At 39.0% G+C, this 24,430-nt stretch overlaps 1 protein-coding gene across 1 annotated transcript in view; it reads right to left on the bottom strand.

Annotated features, from left to right (window-relative positions):
• Positions 1-24,430, bottom strand: part of REPS2 (RALBP1 associated Eps domain containing 2) — a 70,554-nt gene that overhangs the window by 15,093 nt on the left and 31,031 nt on the right. The window contains 13 exon segments of the mRNA XM_033146383.1: positions 2,225-2,302; positions 3,323-3,395; positions 14,710-14,779; positions 14,782-14,837; positions 17,213-17,255; positions 18,919-18,993; positions 19,636-19,704; positions 20,656-20,728; positions 21,988-22,061; positions 22,942-22,983; positions 22,986-23,082; positions 23,867-23,901; positions 23,904-23,933. Coding sequence (XP_033002274.1) covers positions 2,225-2,302; positions 3,323-3,395; positions 14,710-14,779; positions 14,782-14,837; positions 17,213-17,255; positions 18,919-18,993; positions 19,636-19,704; positions 20,656-20,728; positions 21,988-22,061; positions 22,942-22,983; positions 22,986-23,082; positions 23,867-23,901; positions 23,904-23,933 — 815 coding nt within the window.

Genomic DNA, 24,430 nt, shown 5'->3' on the forward strand with positions numbered 1-24,430 from the left:
TAGCACCAGAATCCATACCCCCTGTGGGTTTTAAAAGAAGAATGATTTCCTATTCTACATGACATAATGTCAGAACTGTTGTGGGCAGATGATGAATAAAGCAGAGCGTTGCGAGTACTTTGGGTAGCAAAAATAAACCACTTCCTTAATTGAACGGCAAATATTACAAGGCTGTAATATATGTGTATAGCTTCCCTGCCCCTTTCTTTTGCAGGACTCTGAAGTTTCAAGATCTTTAGCATACGTTAGAACTATTCCATCTGAGTGTACTAGAGTTGCAACTGAAGCTCATACTCCATCAACTCTGCTCAGACTCCACACTACTCACTGGGATACAAATTTGAACCCTGGACATAAGCAGCACCAAAAAAACTATGTGCTAGACCCATACACTTCAGGGAGAGGGAGAATTCAACTTTGGGGACATCTGAGTCTTGCTTTCCACAGATAAATGGTTCATGTTGCGCAGAGATGTCACTTTCCTTGTCAGTTCACTCTTGCCTGTCTTCTTCTTTGTTACCTAGTTTTGCCCAATCAGTCTGAGATGGGAAACTTGAGGTTGTTTTAACAGCGGTGACTCAGCAAATCTCTCTCTTATCTTGGAGTATTCCTTCTGTGCTGCCTCAGCCTCAACCTCAACCTAATTGCATTTTGTCTTAGTCGCCCCTTTGCCTCAGGCAGTCAAGTCTTTGGCTATGTTGCCCCAAGAAGCCACTGGGGTTTTGGGCTGCTCCATACTTTTGCTCAGGTTGGTTTGACTTTGTGGTGCCTTAACAGGAATGGATTGCCCCAGCTATATCTCTTCCTTTGTCTCCTCGTCCCCATTCCCTTGCCTCTTTTCCATGTTTGTTGTTTTTTTCACATTGGGAAGGAACCTCAAAGAGCGAAACCAGTGTAATGTTCTCCAAGTTTCTCTACAGAGCAGTGGTTCTCAAACTTTTTTCTCTGGGCCACACTTTCAGAATAAAAATTTGCTCGTGCCAGACCAATCTTTTATTGATAAGAAATACACTGGAAAACAAAAAGAAACAACTCCTAAAAGTGCTTGTTATGTAAGCTGTTGGTGCATGAAGGTGAATTTGGGTAGCCTGTGCATAATCTTGCAATAATTAATCACCTCACCATTCTGTAACATTTATACCTAGCACTTTAAGCTACAAAACCATTTTACATATTGACCACCATTATGTACGTTGTGTCTATATACATAAACAAACCAACTTATCTGAACCCAAATTGGGACTCAGTGGTTCTTGGTATTTCCCCACAAGTAATCGAACTGAAGAGAGGTATAGCGCAATGGCCCCCATGCTGTGCAACAAGCATCAGATTAAAGATCTCAAATATCATGCCAATATGGTTGCATGAGTTAACGCATGAGTAAAATGCAAATAAGGACACTTGCAAAATTGTTAACAGCTGATTCATCCATTACAGATTGGCTCTGATATGAGCAAATAATTGCTCATTCAACTGTTCTATTTGTGTGAGCAATCGGCTGCCCAAGAAGCATGTGGGCATGGAGGATGCCAACAGCACCATTTGATAGCAGGAAAGCTGCCACACAGGATGGTGTCCCAAATCTCTAGCATAACCCACATTTCTCTCAGCCACCTAATCTAAATTTGGAGTCTTTGAAAGAAAGTGCTGGTAATTCTTTGTAACCAAGTGACTGGAAGGAAAATATTTATTTATTTTGCATGGGTTTAGAAAACTAGTTACACACACACACATACCCCAACCACATAATGCCAAGATTCTGCTTCTCTTTGAATCTTTTCCATCGCCCCACTCCTCTGAAAACAAATCTCTTTCACTTCTAGTTATGTATGTTCTTTTCAGCCAAGGGCCCCATTAAGTAATGTAACCCATATGCTTATAACAACTCCAGTTGCTCTACTTGAGCAATAGCAAAGTTGAATTACAATCTCCAACTAGTATGTATAATATGTTGACCACTTTAAGGCAGGTTTTTATTGCAAGACATATAAGGTGAGAGAAAGGAATGGTGCTTAGCCACAGCCAAAATACCAAGATTATGTATGTATTTTTTAAAAAAGATTGAATTATTTGATAAAGAATGTTAATCTCCCCCAAGCTGCAAATGTATAGGGAATAAGAGTTTAACAGGCAATAGTGCTTTTTCTTTTTAAAGGGGAAATCTTACCGTTGTTAGCCCAATCCGTACCCAAATCAATTCTACGCTTAAAATTTAAAGGTGTACCTGTTCTTGAAGCCTGAAGTCTATGTAGCTTGATTTGAGTTGAGCATTTGTTTCAGCATTTGTGCCGGGATGAGAAACCTACAGCACAGGTGCACAGGACAAACTGTTAGTTGTGATATATTAGGTGGCAAGAATGTCCAGAATAATATTAATTAATTAGAGAAAATCTAGCCAACCCTACATTATATGATCCCAGGGTGGTTTATGACATAATAAAAAGTAAAAGACTAGAATGAATCCAATTTGCCACAACTTATAAAAACAGGCAAAAATACAACATATCCTTAAGCATCCTCGTCACCTCACTTGTGAGTGATGGAATTCCGAATGCAGTTTTAAGGCAGAAAACGGTGCTAAAATGATAAAAATAGAGAACTAGAACTTGCAGATCAAAGATCTATTCTGCAAAGTGAACAACTGGTACTACATTATACCACATTCGAAAGGACCAGCACAAGTTTATCACTGAGTTGATCTAAGTCCCAAACTCCATCTACACTACAAAACAAAATCCAGGTCAAGTAAGCCAAGAAGCTACTCTTAAGCCTGCTGTGATACCATGCCTGCTTTCTGCAGGGATCAGCTGAACTACTACTTGGTTGTGCAGGTGATCCGACAGGCTTGATATTAGCATCTATCATTTGACAGGTGGTAACTCCAAGTTTGTTTTCTGGAGGAATAGGCTGTATGACTGAATTCTTTGGCTGCACAGCTGATTCCTGAAGAAAGCAGGTTCAGAGTTGTCACCTACTTGGGTGGTGACTCAAAGCCCACGGTAGTTTCCTATGCCCTGCTTCCCAACAAGCTAGCTCCAACACTGACTGTAAGCCTCCCTTGCCAATGCATAATTGGGGATGTACTTTAAGGCTCCTGCTCATTCACTGGCAGCTGCATCTCTACCTGCCTCACACCTGGCATCATGTATGATGTCAGTGTGCGGCAGGCAGGATGGTTTGGGGGAAATGGTCCCAAGGCCCAAATTGAGACCTGTGCCAGGAAAAATTGCTCTTTGCCTTTCTGGAGACTCTGCCAATGGCCATTGCTCCTTTTAAAGACAACACTAAGCCCAATATTCTCATGCTGAAGTTTTATACGTACCTGTGTTACAAAAGGCCGAGGAGGTAGAGCAGGTGGTGGCGGTGGTAGCCAACCCGCCCGAACTGCAGAAACAAAAACACAAAACAGAAGGAGATAAACAACATGAATGAATGCAACCTAGAACTAAACAAATCTATTAGCACCATTTGATTTTTTAAAAACTCAAATCAATTTAAGAAAACACACTTCAAGTGAACCTATCACCACTATCTTCTATGACCTCACAGACATATCTATTCAGAATAAACATGACAAATACAGTCAATGCCGATGCAATTAACAAATTTCAGTGAAAGATACAGAGCTCAGTACATGAGAGTCAAACTCCCCTTGAGTTTTCTGTTCTTTGTCACTAACACTCTTGCCTTTAAAAAGTGAAGCAATATTCTAACATGGACATTAGAGAGCATTCAAAATAAAATGCGATGATGTGAAAAAGTGGGGTTGTACAGAAAACATCTGTGTGTGGAATTAGATGTTCTGGCACTTGGATGAGCTAGTTGTAGCTTTTAAATATTTTTGGCAGGAGCTGAAGAGGGAAGAGACCAAACAAGTCAGTTTAGGGCTTTATGGTAACATAATATAATTCAGTCTTCTATTCTGAGCCAGAAATCTGAGATGCTAACACCCATGATGGGACCATCTATTATACTTCCCAATCTGGCTTCAGTTAAATCCATAAACCTTTAGAGGCCAGAACTGCAGAGAAGACGAAGCTTTGTGAAGCAATTATAATGACACATAGATTATACGTACACATGAAGCACGACTGAAGAATCTCTTGATAGTTAACCTTCTAGCAACCCCTTATAACTGCTGATCCTTTTTAGCAAACACAATTTGAAAAGATACTTAGCAACCTTCTTTTGTGTTTGTTATTTGGACATTTAAAATTCTAGCACTAAAGTCACACCACGAGAATGCTATATAGATAAATGTATCCTAAGCTATGTATCTTATTGCACATGCATTTTTTAAGTATATCAAATCTTAACCATGTTCTCATTTTTAAACTTATTTGGGCAGGGATATTTATAAAGCATATGGGAATAATAGAGACTTATGCATTTTAAGATTTATAGGAAAATAGTGAATGCTGGCCAAGGGTATGTGTAACAAACAAAGAGAAGGAATAAATGAGAATATTGAAGTGTGTTAATGTCTGGTGACATGCTGAAACCCAAACACCAAGGTGGTGAGCTATTAGAATTCAGGTAACGTTAACCATAAAACCCACAAACACATCTGTAGGAAGAAAAAAAGTTAAACTGCAGTCATCAAATGTAAGAAAAAACATGTATTAAGTTACTGGTATTTTCCCCTCCCCATTTAGCTAGTTCTTATTTTAATTTATCTAAAATATTTATATTTCACTTTTCCACATGTGTGTTTAAGGCCGCTCATGTTTTTAAAGTGAAAAATCAAATGAATGTTCAAACCAAAGGTTATAGCGAGAAATGTGTTCTCTGCTTAATGTTACAGAAACAAACAGTCCAGCTGGATCAGGCCAAATGCCCATCTAGTCCAGCATCCTTTTCTCAACAGTTTGATACCTATGAAAAGCCTGCACACAGGGTTCAATTAATGTACATATAGGAATCATTTTTCTGTTTAGCATTCCCATGGCATTACCTTAATGCTAGAATTTTATTACTTTGGTTTTTTTTAAATAAATCTTTATTGTTATAATAAAATTACAAATAACACTAAAAGACAGTTAACAAACACCAAACAACTCAGAACAAGACAAGACAAAACAAAACAAGTAACAGGAAAAAAACACCAAAGTAGAATTTTAAATGTTGAAACAACAAACACTAGAATTTAAATGTTGAAACAACAAATGCTAGAATTTTAAATGTTGAAACAACAAACAGGTTACTCAATTCTGAAACAGACTTCAGAATGGCATCGTTCATTCATTCATTTCATATACCACCCTTTGTCTATAGATATCAAGGTGGTTCACAGCATAAAAATACAAGATAAAAACACAAAATGTGTAATAAAAACAAAACAAGCCAATAAACCCCCCCCCCACAAATACAATTAAAAGTATGTAAGATGTTAGTTCAACCAAAGGCCTGGTTGAAGAGGAAGATTTTCACGTGGCACCTAAAGGTGTATCAGGAAGGTGCAGATGAACTGCCAGGCGAACTCAATACTTGTTCAAGCTCAAGGCAGGGTATCACAACAGCCAGTTTTAAGTACAGCGGTACCTCAAGTTACAAATGCCTCAGGTTACAAATGCCTCAGGTTACAAATGCTTCAGGTTACAAACTCTGCTAACCTGGAAGAGTTACCTCGAGTTGAGAACTTTGCCCCAGGATGAGAACAGAAATCGTGTGCTGGCGGTGCAGCAACAGCAAGAGGCCCCATTAGCAAAAGCACGCCTCTAGTTAAGAACAGTTTCAGGTTAAGAATGGACCTCCGGAACGAATTAAGTTCGTAACTAGAGGTACCACTGTACATAAAACATTTAACTTGTTTCTGCAGAACATCAACCTAGGTACAACTTAGAATTTTTCAAGTGCACTACGAGGCAACCCCAGACGTCTCCAGTTAAAATAATCTCAGTCCCTGATTCTTAGGGAATGGTCAGTGGGTTTAGATTTCAACATTTTGAAGGTGTGTGTGCTACAAAGTTTGGATTGCTTTTCATATGAAGAGAAGCATTTTTGTAGCATTTCCAGTTTGAGAGCCCGACATAACCATGCAATTAGCAATTGGATGGATAGCTTCTTAAAAGTAAATAACTTACTTTCTTATCCCAATGCAAGTATCAAATGTGACTGCCCTAATCCACGGTTTCTTGTATAAGATTTTTAAATCAAATTGATGGCTATGCAAGAAAGTAGATTTGCCCCTGAATTTCACTTCTGTGTTTCTTGTATCCCTTAAAGTGCATCTTTACACCTCTACTAAATAATCCCCCCATAGAGTTGCAAGGATTGTACATATTTGGGAATGACTGTTTTCACATTTTAATCTTTCCTCTATAGGAAAATCTTTCCAATAATTCTTCACACTATTATCCAAATACTCCTGATAACAATTCCCCACTGACAACACCTTTTTCTTACACATCGCCACCCTTCTCTGCTGGAAAACCTTATTCCCACCCTTCTCTACACGCAGGTGGAACTGACAGCCACTAAGGAAAGCCTTTTAAATTTCACTGCCAGCCTGATGTTGGTGGTGATGTTTATTTCTTTCAAAAGGTTTTGTGTGTGTTCCTCCTCATGCATGCTGAGGATTCCACAGATTAGTACTTTTATTAATACTTGTTTTATCTTTCGGTGTTGCCTTTTATTTTGTATTCTGTATATTTTACAATTGTCAGTTGCTTTGAGATAATTTCTGCAGAAAGTGGAGAATAAATGCAATAAATAATAATGCAGGGTAAAGGACAGCAGCCCACATACAGGGATTCCTCTCCAGAGGATATCTGCCAGATATCTGCACAGGCTAGCCCAGGTGCATGTTGCCAGGACAGAAGTGTGTGACCCTAATAAGCATGTGAACCTTCTTCATGTATGTAATGTATGAAAGGGTCTTATGTGTATCAGATATTCATTACCTGTCCGGTGAACAGACAGCATGGGAAAGCAGGCGTGATCAGCCTTCTCTTTGTAGCACCCTTGCATTTAATTTGTCAACTGGGAAAATTATTTGTTTATTAAATTTGTATCCCACCCTTTCTCCCAAAGGAGCCCAGGGTGGCAAACACAATAGTGATAAAACAAAAAAAAAATAAAAAAACAAAAAAAACAATTTAAGGACATACATAAAGCACTTAAAAACCATTAAAAACTTGCGGCCACCAATCACATAACAGGGCGCAATGATCAGAGCTGTGGAGAATGTCAAAAGAGCTCAGTAGGGGATGCAGCATCACTATGGTCTCCTCTTACTTTATCACAGAAAAAAATTGTATTGGGTGGACATACTCAATAGTTGTGGGTTATACCTGTATTTGGTTGATGATTGGGAAGAAATGGGTGTGCTAAGAAAAAAAAAATCCAGCATATATTGTGCACATAGCTGGAGGTGAAAGGTAACTCTTTAAACAGCAACATAGAAACCCTTCCAATCTTGAATTAGCCAATCCCCAAGTTCTTTTAGGTTGCATAAAGAGTGGAGCAGCAGAATATTTGATTAAAATAATAAAACTTGGTTCTAGTCCTGGAAAAGTTGGAGGCTACAGCATATACAACCTGGGTATATATTGCAGTCATATCATATAAAAGGAAAAGGTAAAAGGACCCCTGACCATTAGGTCCAGTCACGGACGACTGGGGTTGTGGCACTCATCTCGCTTTACTGGCCAAGGGAGCCGGCGTACAGCTTCCAGGTCATGTGGCCAGCATGACCAAGCCGCTTCTGATGAACCAGAGCTGGACACAGAAATGCCCTTTACCTTCCCGCCAGAGCAGTACTTATTTATCTACTTGCACTTTGAAGTGCTTTCGAACTGCTAGGTTGGCAGGAGCAGGGACTGAGCAACGGGAGCTCACCCCATCGCGGGGATTCGAATCGCCGACCTTCTGATCGGCAAGCCCTAGGCTCTGTGGTTTAACCCACAGTGCCACCTGTGTACCCATGTTATCCTTACAGCTAGACAAAAAGTCCAAGGATGTATCACACATCAGATATCTTTTACACAGAGTTTCCAGAGTAGACTTGAGTCCATGGAAATTCAAGTAATAATGATATGTGTTAGTCTTTAGGTGACACAAGATTATTTGTTGCAAAACAGACATTCCTGTGCTGGAATTCACAAAGCCAATGTGTAGGGGAACATTTGGTCCTCCAGATGTTGCTGAACTACAACTCCCATCATCCCTGGCCATTATCCCACAGTTGCTGGGACTGATGGGAGTAATCATGAGTGTGTGTTAAGTCTGTGTTCATAAAATGTATATAGGTATATAGGTCAGGAAGTTCTCCAGATCTTCCCAGTGTGCGTATATAGACTGAAAGTGAAGCAACATCACAAATGAATCCATCATGTTGCAATCTATATACAGGTTTCATAATGAGTCCTGCATTCTTTCAGTGAAGGTGCTCTGAAATGCATTTAGCAGCACCTACATGAGAAACTACAGTTACTTTGAACTATGTGTTGCCAATAATCCATAGTTTTTCTTTATATCTTGAAATCAATTTCTACTGAAAACTCCATTTTTAACCACAACAGGATTACAAAAAAGTCTTCATTTGCTGTCCTTTTATTAAACTTGCTGTAAAGCCACTGCAATTATTTATTGTGTGTTCATGTCCTGACCCTTAACATTGCCATCTGTGGTGTCAGGTAAATCCCTAAGGAGAAATAGCAAATTGTATTAAAAGGAAATAATAAACTGGGGCTTCTTCCAAGCACGAGTTTCATGTGCAGTATCTTTTCAGCACTACCAAAGGTACAGAATGCAGTTCATTTCAGAACATTAAGTTGTTTCTCTCACAACAGGATATATATATATATATATATATATATATATATATATATATATATGCTACATCTTGTTCAGCTTAGGAAAATATGCTGTTTCTGGGCATTCAGCATTCTAGGCAAGCAAAATGCTCAGACCAGGCATGTTTGACCCAGTTTCCTGCCTTTTTTTAATCCTAAAATTCTAACTTAAGCTATTCATGAAATATTCATAAAATCCTGCTGTTTCAGAATATCTCTGACCTGTTTGAAAGTAGTATGCTTATGTGAGCAGTATTCCCAGGCACAATCCAAAGTTCTTAGAACAGAGCATCAGCAAAAATCGCTTCCGAAGCAGGGCAGCAATGTGTGTGTGTGTGTGTGTGTGTCAGAGAGAAAGAAAGAAAATATGCACATGCATGTGAATGTATTTCTATATATTATAATATATATGCAGCAGACATTCAAGTATAGTGGCATGCTAGATTTGTCACTGTTGGGTTCTGCTTGTTAGAGACAGTAATGGCATGTGTGCATGCATTTAGGAACTGAACTCATTCTCAACTTAATAAAATCTGAAAGTCAAACTCTAAAAATATTCAGAACAGAGACTATGGCTTTCAATTTTTATGCAAATGAAAATACATCCAAAACAATGCAGATTGTACATTTTGTTTTATGGAGAAACTACTGTATTAGAAATCTTGCTTATTTATGCTCACTTGGGGCCACTTCCATGTGGATATCAAAGACCGGTATGTAATCCAATGGCTTAAGTTCCACACACACACAAAAAATATGTAATAAGCATAACAGACATTTCTGTTTCTATGAGAAGTGCCATGGAAATAGGTGGACATCTTGAAGCATGCTAAACTTCTGGAAATGCTTGCTACATTTTTATGTAAGTTTAGAGCTCTGTAATCGAAGTGTAGTTACCAATAAAAATTCCACAGTGCAGTATATAATCATCTTAAGTCCAAAGTGCTTTATATAAAGAACAGGAGGGGGAGAAGGGTCAAAAATGGAAAGAGCAATGGTGCAACGCACCTACAGCTGGTGCTAGAAAGTACTGGTTCATAATTTCTATAAACAAGTTAAGATCTTCCTTGATCTTACATAAATGCACACACTTAGAAACAATACAATTCAGCACTACACACAGAGAGGAGAGCACAGCACAGCCTGCCAATATAATCTAAGCCCCACAGCCTTCATATCAAGGTCGTGGAAAATAGATATTAAACAACAACAACAACACCCCACAAATTGAGTCAGGTTTTTTTAAAAAAAATTTTTGCATTTGGGGCTGGGAAGATCTCCAGGGGGTTCCCTTAAAGGGGCATGAGTGCCCCTTTAAGAAGTTCCCAATGCAATTCTACAAGGCAACTCAAGTCAGTACAGCCCATGACAGGGAGCCACTGTTATCACCAAGTGCTAATGAAGAGCTCTTAGAGCTCATGGGCTTCAATAGCCCTGAGAGGAGAAAGTCTGGCTTGCTGGGAGAAGGAAAGAGAGAGCCAGAGACCCAAGAATTCTCCATCTCTTGGCTTCTTCCCCTGACAGCAGGGAGGTACAGGGGGCACTGATAAGAGGCTTCACTTACCACTCTAAGCCACTGGGGAGAGGATATGGTGAGACTGGGATACTGTGTGACCTTAGAATGCCCTAAGAAAATGCCAGGATAACTGCTGGAGCTACCATTATGCAAATATAATTTAATAATAATAATAATAATAATTTATTGTTTATACCCTGCCCATCTGGCTGGGTTTCCCCCAGCCACTCTGGGCCGCTTCCAACAAAAGATTAAAAAACATTAAAACATCAGTCATTTTAAACTTCCCTAAAGAGGGCTGCCTTCTGATGTCTTCTAAACGTCAGACAGTTGTTTATTTCTCAACATCTGATGGGAGGGCAATTCCACAGGGTCGGCACCACTATCAAGAAGGCCTTCTGCCTGGTTCCCTGTAACTTCGCTTCTTGCAGTGAGGGAACCGCCAGATGGCCCTCGGCGCTGGACCTCAGTGTCTGGGTGAACGATGGGGGTGGAGACGCTCCTTCAGGTATACTGGGCCAAGGCTGTTTAGGGCTTTAAAGGTCAGCACCAACTTTGAATTGTGCTTGGAAATTGTAATGGGAGCCAATGTAGGTCTTTCAGGACCAGTGTTATGTTGCCTCGCCGGCCGCTCCCAATCACCAGTCTAGCTGCTACATTCTGGATTAGTTGTAGTTTTCAGGTCACCTTCAAAGGTAGCCCCACGTAGAGCGCATTGCAGTAGTCCAAAGCTGCATAGCTCTGGGAAAGAGGGCTACTGGGGTACCACCAGCTTCACAAACTGATGTCACTTTATTATTGACCAACCAACCAGACTGGGACCACATCAAGCTCTGAGTGTCTACTGCAGATATCACTGGAGAAGATTCAGGCAGACAGAAAGGCAAAGTAGAAGTCATTAAGGAGGACTTGCTACTATTCTGAGAGCTTGTGGGAATTTGGGACTGTATTGCCTGAGGAAGGAGTTGTTGCTCTGTGCCATGGCCAAAGGCCAATAAAGCTTGCATATAAAATATTCTTAGAGTGGGAGACTATTTATCTGCTTGCACCTTTTTTTTTTTAGTGCTTTCAAACTCTTAGGTTGGCAGGAGCTGGGAACAAGCAATGGGAGCTCACCCTGTCGCGGGGATTTGAACCGCCGACCTTCTGATCGGCAAGCCCAAGAGGCTCAGTGGTTTAGACCATAGCGCCACCGGCGTCCTCCAATACTTGTTTAAATCAATTTGAAAGGACATAGGAACAAATGTTATGACTAAAGATTAAAATGAGACCCAAAGTACCTACCAGTTGCAATTTATAATATTGACACAATCTTTGTTAAAATTCCAGTATGCCAAGATTATCACTGTGATACCCTTTCAATTTTGAATTACCCCTTCTGATTGGAAAAAAACTGGTAAGGCAAATATTTTACTTCTCTTTCATCAATGCCACTCCGTAAGCAAGTTCCTGTATTCTACTGTTTAAAGTTCTGCTTTACTATTTTCTTCAACATACAGCTCCAAATACATAGCTTGTGACTGTGTTAAAAATTAATTACGTAGCTCTAGATTCTGAAGCAGGAGTGTATAGCCCTACTCATTTATTCAGGACTTGTACAAGTTTTTCAGGGGGGAAAGTTGCCCTTTCATCCACAGCCTGCTGTCATAAAGCAACTTGAATAGAATAGTACATTTAACATGAATGGGAATCATGATTTACAGGTGGAAGCTTTGTATGACTTTTCCCTGTAATTATAGAAGGCTAAGGAAAAACCCCAGATGCCTACTCAGTTCCCATTTCACATGCATTTGTGGGCTTTCTGAATGATACAATCCTAAATGCAGAGCTAATATGACAGAAGACTACATGGCAATGTGTATAGGATCTAAATGCTCTGATTCTGCTTATATTTTACATAACCCATTTAATTTATGTGGCTTCATCACAGTTTGATGAAGACCAATTATACTAAGCATGCATAGCCAGCAGAAGATTGTACGTGTATCATAAATTTAAGCAATACCTTAAGTGTTCTGTGGGTGGGCTTTGTTGGTTTTTATCCATCCATATAAAACTTGAAAGACTAGTCTGAGTTGCCACCTTTCTTAATTTAATGTACTGATCAGACTATTAAACACAGCATGATTAAAAGGAACACAGCATAGGAAATGCAGCAGGAGGGAAATTGCTGGCACACACCAGCTCTTCTGTTAAGGAATTAAGCAGCCATTTGCACAGTCTATAGCAGAAGGATCAGTGCAAAGCTGGCCAGGTGGAAGAAGTCCTGGAACCAGAAATGTTCAGTATGCAAGGAAGAGACACAGAAGGCAGCATGATGAATTGTTGAGGGATGCTTTTTTTTGGGTCACTGCATCATAATGAAAACATATCACAGTGCTGTGGTCTCCACTATTACCAAAGATAGTTGGATGTGTATGCATCTATAAAATTATATATGCAAACATATGAATACACACACCAAACCTTTTGTTTGGTGCATGTATTTAAAGAATCATGGAGCTGGAATGGACCATGAGGATCATTTAGTCCCACCCCCTGCAATGCAGAAATCTTTCACCCAACATGAGGCTCAAACCCACAACCCTGAGGTTAAGAGTCTCATGCTCTACTGGCTGAGCTATCCCTTAGGCAATATTCGTATGTATGTATAAGAAGAGACATACATTTAATAAATTAATAAATAAATCTCCATCAATGGGAAGTAAGCAAACAATGAAAAAGAACCCCTCCGAAACCAAAATTGTATGATTGGTTTCTCAGATGATTACAAATGGACAAAATCTCCATACAATGGAGGCACAGATTTTTTCCTAGCCAAAGTCACCAGCAACTTTGCAAAATAATGGCACTGCTCAGGTGAGAGCAAGCTTAAAGATAAAAATGATGACAGTTTTGCCATGCATCTAAAGTGGCAGCTTTGGCTTCACCTGAAGTTTGACAGTCATTTGAAAAATGTTTAATTTAAAAAACCCAAGCAGCTGCCATGTGCTGTTTTCCAAGAAGAATATGCAAATAGCAAAGTAGTAATATATTAAACCTGGTCCATAAGCTACAGAATTTGCTTTATTTTTTAACATGAAACTATCCTATTAGTTTTGAACCAAATGAAGACTCCCTCTTACTCATGAGCTTTTAAACTGTGCTAACATGCAGTTGCGTTTTCTTAAGCCATATCTGGCATTGCACAACTGTCATATACAGTATTGCAGCCTATCAATTATCTGATAAATATATGCAAAACCTGGGGTGTATCAAACACCAGTCAGGCCATAATATTGGGCTAGCATGCTGCATATAATCCAGGAGGAGGAAATTTGACAAACTTGTCTGTTTACTAGAAATTCTCTGGAAGCACTGGACATTCAGAGCAAAGTTATATAAAGGAATGCCACTGTTCAACCAGTATACATGAAGGGCTAAGGACTGGTTCACAAATGCAAGTACATGGCTTCATTTCCCTTTTTGTAAACTGCTTGAGGGTTTTTACAATCAAGCAGTTATAACTTTCATAAACTTTTATATATCCATCCCCGACAGATGACTCCTCACCTGAGAAAAGTCTGTCTTAGGGTGATTTAGAGCCCACAGAAGCTCAGGAATGGCTCACAACAACAGTCAAGGAAGAACCAGGAGGGCCTTTGGGTGAGATTGGCAGCATACCACCCCCCAGAAAGGAAGCCTCAGCTTCTGAAGCAGAGACAGAACCCCCCCTGAAATCCTGGGAATGATGGCACCTCAAGAGGCAGAGCAAGACCCACACAGTCAGGTAGAATGCTTGAGTGCAGAAGAGGACTCCTCGTAAACTGTGACTTAGGACTCCTCCTTATGAGAAGGATTCTCTGTAGAAACTTCTAGGGGGCTGCAGATCTGCTGCTAGAACAACATCTTGCTACTAGCACTGGGTCTTGTATCTGATCCTTAGCCTTGGCTACCTGCAGCTTGGAATGCCCCTCGACTTGCCTCTTGCCTGAGCCCTTGTTGGAACCTCTGATTGCCTGGAATTGGACTTTGGGCTGTCTGTTGCTGCTGTCTACGCCCACAACAGCTTGGTTGTTTGGAAGATCCCCTGGGACACGGCTGGGCAGGCACATTCCTCATGACTCCCGGAAGAAGAGTAAGTCCAGCCAAATCTCAGTTGAGTGGCACTTTAAACTCGCACTGACAGTGAGGGAAAAGGAAGTTCTATCTGTGCCGACCCACTGAATATTCAAATTGTCATCTGATATTGCAACATTCAAGAACTGAAGATGCATATGTGAAGCAGCTGTAAGTGCCTGTGCAAATAACTGGAAAATTGTTTGGCATGTAACTACTACAGTTGCCTTTAAAGCTGTTATTAACAACCATTAACAGCAGAGGCCATATATAAAGGGTTGTGAAACTTACCTTGTGTGTTTTTGCTGGAACATCCTATTGAGATCTAAGGAGGATGCTCTGGAATGTGATTTCTGTGGCCTTGGTGGGGAGTTGGTGGTTCTCCCCCCTTTTTCATCGCATCTTCTATAGATGTGCTTGAATAAGATCTGGGTTAAAAAAGACAAGATTAAAAGGGTTAAGTTACTGGGGTTTTTATGCCTACTGCAAAGGGTTGTAAAAAACAAACACTGGAGAAATGTATTCATAAATATGACATACCCCCTGACTTTATGTTTAGAGACGGTGCTTTTACAGTCCACATGATGGAGCCAGCTTGAGGCCACTCCACAATAATATTTAATGTGAACTATGTGTGTCATACAGACAGAATTCTGAAACAAAATAAAAAATAAAAAATTCCTTCCAGTAGCACCTTAAGAGACAACTAAGTTTGTTCTTGGTATGAGCTTTCGTGTGCATGCACACTTCCCAGAACAAACTTAGTTGGTCTCTAAGGTGCTACTGGAAGAATTTTTTTATTTTTATTTTTTATTTTACTATGGCAGACCAACCGGCTACCTACCTGTAGACAGAATTCTGATTCGTATTAAGCATTATTGTGGTGTCAGTGGAAAGGATGCAATTACCTACCATGTGAAACTCTCTCTACATATGAGGATTGTAACACTTCCTTCAAACACACACAAGTCAGGGCATAGTACTGTGCCAGGATGTTCTTTGGGTAGAACTAGGATAAGCTGCCTCATAGTTATCTGATGACTTGGCTACTCGCCTTTAGCTGTCATCTGCAGAAATCACACTTAAATGCACTTTATTTAAGGATAATATATGGTAAACCTATATATGGATGGAAATGTGTAAATAAAATATTGGAAACAGATCATTCCAGGGATTACATACTGAAGGCTTTTGAATATGTTACAGGCAGGTGTACACAACACATATCGTGTGTGCAATTCTTCATAGTAGGGAGTCTTACGTATAACTGACATTCTAAATATTGTGGCTTCAGAGATGGATAGTTTTTGAAAACTCCTTAGTTGCATATATTGCATTGTGAGACCATGGCATGGAATGCTGCAGAGCTAGACTTCTTTTGTTTTTAACCTAAGGGCCACATTCCCTCATGAACAAACTTCTGGGGCCTTAATCCTAGGCTGGGCCAGAGGCAAAAGTGAGGAGCAACCGTTGTGACTCCTACCTTTGTACAATAGGCTGCAGGCCCATGCAAGGGGGTGGGCGAGCAGCTGGGTACCTTTGCCCTGGGCCTCGGAGGCCGAAGCAAAAATATGGACAGGCTGGGGCTTTTGTTTTCAGTTTATTATTTATTAAATTTGTATATCGCCCTACACACAGGTCACAAGGCGGTTCACAAGATAAAATCACAATATATAAACACAAAATACATAATCAAAATAACAACAAAAACAACCCAATAACCCCTCCAAACACATTTTAAAAGGGCATTAAAATTATAACTTTATTCCAACAAGACTCTTGTCCCAGGCCTCTGATAAGCTCTGCACGAGCCTGACAGGCTACACTGAAGCTCTGCAAATATCAAAGGTTTCTACACTACCTCTACCCACACGCAAGTATCCTCCATTCAGGCAAATAACAGAAATCATCACAGTTAAGAACGTAACAGCCTGTTGGATTAGGCCAAAGTTCTATCTACTCCAGCAAAAGGTTCTCATAGTAGCCAACCACTGCAAGCAGAACCTGAACACAACAATGATCTCTCATCCACATGCACCTTGGGCATCTTTCCCAGCAACTGAGTGGTGGCAAATGAGGCACAGGGATGTTCTTGGGGATGTACAGAACTCTACACATAAGGTCTTTGGATCTAAGCCAATAACTGTTTTCAGTGCTGACTAGAATATAGTTGATATTTGTTACTGTTTCATTAAAAATGGAAACAAAATACTATGATCATTATGAATTTTCATGAGGGTTCTTAAACAGTGCAGAGTTACACATGCTTAAACGTTTGTTTTAGGCATGCCTAAATCTGAGTTAGATTTAGGCATCATTATGAGCCTGCACCAACAAATTAAATTTACATCTACTTTGCTCAATTCAAACCATTTCACTTCATCTAGATAAATTCCCTACCTGCAGCTGTCTTTTTCACTGCCACGGGATTCAGATGGATTTCCTGAATGGTTTTGTAACAGGAATTTCCATTCTTTTGCTCTGCACGATTAAAAAATCCATCTCTTGAATTTTAGTTTGCTCTCCCATCATATGTGAATAGTTTATATATATTATGTGATTAAGAATACAAATGCACTAGTTCTTACTTCTACCCTGCCCAGAGTGCTAACTGGTTAATGATTCATAGCAAGCAAGCCTCCATTTTTTATGTAATGATTTTTTTTCTTTGCAAGGGGGGAGGGGAAATCATCAGGTTATTTTCGCACCTGGAAGCATAGACTGCGAACATGTTGAAGGTAGCAGGCAAGAACAGGTGCACACAGAAAGAAATGAATTATTCTTTGTTCTTGCCTTTGCTTACCTGGATCTTGGTCTTGCTTTAAGTGTGTTAGATTCCTGAGCAACTGTAACAAAGGATCACTTGTTAGGAATATTTTCAGGAAGTCAGATCCCCTAATTATCAGTGATGCTTCAAATGAATAACTGTAAACTTGTGCTGCCTATGAACAGCACTACTGAGCAATTGATATAAGGCATTTCACTTTTTTAAAAAAATCATTGACTGTATTCTGAGGTCTGAGCAAACAGACTGCATTTGAACAATCATCTCTCAGTGTATCAAGATGAGATATAAACAAGCTTTGTGCTCCCACATGTGAGCTAAGAAACAAGCAGGTTACTGACTTCCAAACAAACCAAGTTACTAAGCCATGGTAAAAAGTTGGCTTGCTAACCTGACTTGTTTGGAAATCAGTACAGTAACCTTAGGTTCCCTGGTTCAGACATAATGAGAAACTATACACTATTTATTTAGCAAAATGTACCGGTATATACCACTTACTGGACAGAAAACCTGTTTGTTTGTTTGCCACCCATCTGACTGGGTTTTCCCAGCCACTCTGAATGGACAGCTTGTTCCTGGCCCAATAAAACCATCATTTATTGAACTAAGATTTTTATGTCTGCACTGGGCCATTAGCATTATGACATGTGAACCTCTCATGCTACAGCAATAATATACAAATTACCCCGTGCAGCTACATTCTATACATTATTATACTGCTACACCTGTTACAAGTTTTCATTGTATAACCACATAAAATTGCAGCTATGGGAGGAGAACTCTAAGATGGTTCAATTGGCCATGACAAGCAATGATCTATTGATTGCTCGAAAACAAAGAACATAGAAAACTTACAGAACAGGAGATACCTAAGATATACTATTTCTTCCTGAGATACTAACTTTTTATATAGAGAGTGGTTTGGTTTTAACATGCAGAACCATTCAGACATATACATCTGCTTTCAAGTGGTACATTTTTCTGTATGTTTATATGAACTATAAGAAGGCAGTATATACTAAACAAGAGTGACAGTCAATAAAGTTCAGGAAGAAAAGTCATTTTACAAGGGCTCATCACTTTAGATCATGTGTAAGTTCAGGACTTTTTGCATAAGGAGATGGGATAGTTATAATTCCTTAATGACAATTCCTCTTATGTAGGAGACAGAACTACAGCCGCAGGTGCCTCAGCGATGCAATTTTTGCTAGGTGTTTTTTTTGCTAGGTGTGTTTTTGGATTATTCTTTTTTGAACCAGTTTAAAAATGTAATAAGATAGCTTTTATAGAGAGATCAAAATAAAGTATATCTTTTTCTAACAATGTGAGAAAAAGCAAGTGCTATTAAATTCTAATGATTATGCATAAGATTGAAGTTAAAAGTAACAAGGAGTAAGCTTCTTTTCATTTTCTTCTTCATTCACTAGACCAACAAATACACAAGTCTACAAAAGCTTCTCTAATACTTCACACAGTGAAGAGGAAAAATATTCCAAGGTAGAGCCAATTAGTTATAATAGGCAGACAGCTATGTATGCACAAGATTCTGGTCAATACTTTATATATACTGGAAACCCTTGAAGCCATTTTCCTTTATACTGCCGATAGCTAATAACCAATAATAAATATATTTTATGCTGAAGCAAGCACCAATGTAAGTAAACTTAAGAGATTCCACATTAAAACAAACCTGATTCTGTGTTATATATGAATTTTTTCCATACCTGTTTTGACAGCCAAGTGCTGAGATGCTTTGACTTCCTTCTGTATTGTCTGGGAAGAAGCACTAACTTTCAGACCTTAGTAAAAACAAAAACTGGAATGTTACTTGTTATTAATTATTCCACCGAGGAAAAAAAGTTATTCAGTTACTGCTTCTAACTATCAGGGCTTCTAACTATCAGGGCTATCTAAGACCAACATGAAGTTACATAATATAGATAAGCTTCAAGCTACATTTAACTCAATAATGTTTGTTGTTTCCTGCATAGACTTCCCAACAGTAAACTACACTAAGGAGTTTTTAGTTGAGATGTAAACCATTGGAAGCCCAGGATAAAGTATGCAGAAGTTTAGGAAAAACATTTAGTAGCTAATGGATAAGAATAGTACTATATCATGCATAATTTTACCCAGAGCTTAGCCTTACTTCTTATAACATTACAGTACTATAATGTTATTCCACAGATGGTTGTGTGAGAAATCAATACTGTTTGAGGCAGTATGCAGAAGCATCAATCTTGATTACGAAATACAAGCACTGAGCTTTTTCAGTAGGTAAGAGGACGGGCGGGGTAGGGGGAGCCTTCATTGACAGGAGCCACATGCCTTGCCAGAGATGCCCAGTTTCATTTTCATTTTCTTAACCAAGAGGAACTGTATAATTATCCATGTCCAGCTGAAACCTAATTAATTTAAAAGACAGCAGTTTGGTATTGTACCTTGTTTGTCATCATTAACTGTGTCCTGTGTCAGGGCAACTTTATCAGACATCCCTTCAAGTGAAGTCTCCTTATAAAAGAGAGGAAAAGTAGCTTGTAATTAAAAAAAAAAAAGAAATAGAGAGGGGCAACCTGCAAATCATTTTAGAGGTTACAGGCTGACAGAAACCTGTAGGTCTGGAGAGACCTCAGGAGAAAACCTTAGAAGAAGAGTACAATCAGGACAAATATAATTTCCTATATTATATAATCTAGTTTTGAAGCTAACTATGTTTCACAAAGCAAGCTGGTGGGCTGAATTTGAAAGGAAGTGAAACAGCAAAGGAATTGCTTCACAAATGTATATACACTGCAATCTACATACAGTTATTCAGTAGTAAGCTCCTTGTGTTCAGTGACTTTTTTTTTAACAAGAAACTGTGTTTCCATATGCAGCCCAATGTACTGTTACTACATCTAACACAGTACACTGCAGCAAGAGTTCTGTCTACAGTGAAAACCTGAAACATATGCTTGTAGCCCAACAATACATGATGACTGCCTTGCAATCACAATCAGCCTGTTGTTCATCTCATATTTCAATCAATTTTCAGGGTCATGGAAACAGGTCCTGTTGTATGAGATTTGTCCAGATAAGCTAACACAGAGTCCATTATCAGCCAACACCCAAATGCAATTTGTTAACAGGTTATAGTTCCAGCATTGTATTTGCTAGGAAATTATCCAATGAAGTAAGCTCACTTTCTCCTACTGTTCCACAGTCATCTTTTTTAAATGCAGACAGTAATACTTTTTCAGCAAGGATACAAAAGGGTATATAAGTACAATCAAAACTGAAGGAGGTTACTGGTTTTTTCCTGTTTGTTTTGGTGTGTTATATCTTTTGTGTTTTCATTTTGTGCTTTTATGCTGTAAATTACCCTGTGGATCTTGGATGAAGGGCTGTTTATAAATTTAATTAATAAATAAATGCAATTCTACACAGCGAATAATGCAATAAATATGAAGAAATGGTCACACCTGGGTCAATGGAAGTTGCCTCAAAGAGAATCCATGGCTCCGAGTTGCTTGGATCCTCACGAACAGTTTCAAGCTGGTTATTTTTAAAATTGAGGGATAAATAATGAGAGAGAGAAGCATAGATCATCCTCTGTGTGTTAAAAAGCACATCAGTATAAATTCTAAGACTAGAAGCTTTCCCAAACAGTTATATAGCAGTGACAATTGAATAATTCTTGTTCCAGTTTTAAAAGAAACTTTTAACAACAAATCTATTGCTGAAGCAAGGCAACCAAAGTTTCCCCAGTCTCATATTTATTGTAGCTTATAGTGAGAAATTGTTTGCTAGAGTAAGAAAAATTTATGTATGGGCAGGCCATATATAGGTGGTCTAAAGAATTGAAACATGGCCTCATGCTACAATTGAAGCTCCATCCTCATACTGAAGCTCAAACAGGTTGGGCATGACTGTGCGAATACTGGTGGCTCATTGGCAGCTCCATACTACTGGCTGTCCCAAAGTCTGGCACTGACCCTTGGCTTTCTGGATTTCTCCTTGTTATCTGTACTATCACTCAACCCATTCTGCAGTTGATCCCAGATGTGGAAACCCTTGGCCCTCATCTGGTCATCTAAATATGCTTGCTCTGGCTGATGGGTAGTTGTAGTTCAGCAACATCCGGACCATCAAAGGTTGCCCGCACTAGACATTTCTCTATTAACCACTTACAGTGAGGGGGTGGGGGACATATTTGATCCCCTGTTAAATTTGCCGTTTGCCCCCTGACGAAGAAATGACCAGTCCATAATTTTAATGGTAGGTTTATTGTAGCTGTGAGAGACAGAATAACAACAGGGGAAAACACCAGAAGACAAAAGTCAGAGATTGATGTGCATTATAATGAGTGAACTAAGTATTTGATCCCTTTGCAAAAGATGACTTAGTACTTGGTGGCAAAACCCTTGTTGGCAATTACAGAGGTCAGAAGTTTCTTGTAGGTGGCCACCAGGTTTGCACACATCTCAGGAGGTATTTTGTCCCACTACTCTTTGCAGATCCTCTCCAAGTCAATTTAGCAGGGGTTCAACATACTCCCCCCACTGTATAGTCCATATTGCCATGGACAAGTCAAGCCAGGAGCACAGAGAGTAACCTGCCTAAAGGTAAACTAGCATGGAGTGTTGATTATCCGACTGTTAAATTAGTCTCATTAAGGATATAAAGTATTCTCTTTCAACAGTTTGTTTACAAAATTAAAGTTAAATTAAATTAAAAGAAGTGAAGACATGGGCAAACCAAGCAACTAGAGATGCGTTTTTTAAAAAACACACCAGCAGGTGAGTTTTTCTTACTTCAGTCCTACTGAAGTCCCTCGTTTGTTGACTTGCTGCCAAGGAGTCTGAATAAGAATTCAAGACGCCGATCACTTTTTAGGCTGAAGAGGAGCTAAATGGAGGGGGGAGGACAGAAAAGCAAATAAGTCCTTGCATTAACTTTTTTGTGAACTGTGAACCATTTTTTGTGAACTGCACCACTGTATTAACATTCTTATTTAATATATTGTGTGCTATAATTTTACAAGTACTTTTTATTTTAAAATGCTCTTTTATTCTATTCTAGGGCTATGGACATGCCATTTTTATGTTTTGGTCACCTTAAGGAAAAACTATTTTTATTTGGGGGCACTGGGGGACCTGTGGCCCTCTAGATGTTTCTGAGCTCCAACTCTTAATACCCCAACCACTGGTCATGCTTGCTAGGGTGATGGGAGCTGGGAGGTCCAACAACTCTGTTACTCCTGTTTCTTTTTTTGAAGTGTGATCACATGACATCATATGATGTCACACTTGTCAAAAGTGTCCTGTGGAGGATAAGGCACTTGTGGAACTGGCCTGCGGGTGAATCCAGCCCCCCCCCCCCCCGTCTATGGTTTAGTGTTTCGTGCAATTACAGCCAATGTCATCACAGTACAGAGTAGCCAGGAACAATTACTGAAAACCTAACAGGTATGGACTGCAAATAGGTTCATTGTCCTCCAACATCCAATTTTAACAGAGAACAGCTCTAATGATTTTTCAGGACATGCATATCATCAATGTATTAGTCAAGCCAAGCACATCTTTTATGCTGGTGTTAATTCTGCTAAGCTGGTTCCTTCAGGTCTGTCATTTAGATGCAATTTAGAGCCCATCTTTCCCCAGAACTGTATCTCAAATAGACATTGGTTAAAATGCCATTTTAATCAACAGATTTATTTAAAACAACAAACAAAAAATAACAACAACCCACGAACACTAAAGCTTCACCTGCTTGAAAACAGTCAGGCAGCAGAGTCTCTGGCAGGGTGTCGGCAAAAGATAACCATTTTTCCGAGCAACAACGAGGTGAAAGGCGGCACAAAACTCTGGTAATGTCAGTGCTCATCCAGTCTACATCACTTATGCTCCCTGTGAATAAGATAGCTGAGTGCATTATTGAAATAAAAATCTTGTTTGCAGTGCACAATATATATAATTGTGGGGAACGCTGCTTTTGAGGTATGGATTTTTTTTTTTTTACTTTGACATTGAAGATGTTTTTCTTTAAATTTATTTCATTAAACCATTTTAATTTTTCTTAATACATTCCTTTTCTGAATATTTTAATGTCATTTGATTATCTACACACACACACCACACACATATACTCCTTATAAGTTTATAAATTTAATAGGATCATATAAACTGAAGTTGCAATGGGCCATATGCAATGTCAGCTAGAAAGGTTTCTTTAAAAAATAACAGGGTAAGGCCTCATTAGTAAAGTGTTGATGAATTATTCAGCAGTACTTTTTAAATAAGTTAGGTAGTAATTAGGTCTCAACAGATAAGCACAGCTAGAACTGAAGCTTATGATGTTATCTTAACTATTCTGAATGTATGTTTATCTGAATCCATTTCACAAAATATCTGTTGAATTATTGTGCTAATTCTGTTCTTTAAGATATTCTTCTAGTGTGCATTGCTGTTCAAATCTCTCTAGTCCTGCTGAGAAGGGACAGTATCTCTACAAAGATAACAAGCATAAAATAAAGATCAACATACACCCTGCTGTGCCTGGACCTCAAAGTGATTTTGATGGGAGCAATTATGGTGATTTCTTCAGAGATAAATTGTAAGATGTATGAAGAACTTTCAGCCATAGTAGTTTCTCTCACACACAATAAAAATAATCTGAATTACAAAACAGTACTTACCATATGTGTGACAGCTCAGGGATCGGCAGCTAGATTTTGTGAAGAAGTTCTTAGCCACAGAGCCTGTCAACAGAAATGGCCTTGTCAAACTGTGAAATAATAAGCTAACTGAACAACACATTTTCCAAAGCATTTCAATATATTACTCAAGAGTACTGTTTACTATGCAATGCTATTTAACACTAGACATGTTTGTTTGAAATATTGTGCTCCACTATCACTATTCTAATCAGAAGACATGCGCATGTTGTTGGAGGACCTGGACATGGAGGAAGGGGTTAATTCTCTTTATAGGCACAGATCAGTCCATGTATGAGATCAAGCCAATAGGAGAAATCTCATCTGCATGTGTGACTGGGGTTGCTTTTTAGTTTGTAAAATCCTGTTAAGTTTAAATTCTGGCCAAGGGTGAGAGGCATAATACACTTTCAAATCTTCTGGAATATTTCAGAAATGCAACAACATGCCTAAAGAAAATATCTTGGAATGGGACTAATCTTTAAAATTAATTAGCACAGCACAAAAAGCTCAGCTTCTTATTCAGCTGATATTTTTTGCTA

This window comes from Lacerta agilis, chromosome 4 (assembly GCF_009819535.1).
Source record: "Lacerta agilis isolate rLacAgi1 chromosome 4, rLacAgi1.pri, whole genome shotgun sequence".
In the NCBI taxonomy this organism is placed as follows: Eukaryota; Metazoa; Chordata; class Lepidosauria; order Squamata; family Lacertidae; genus Lacerta; species Lacerta agilis.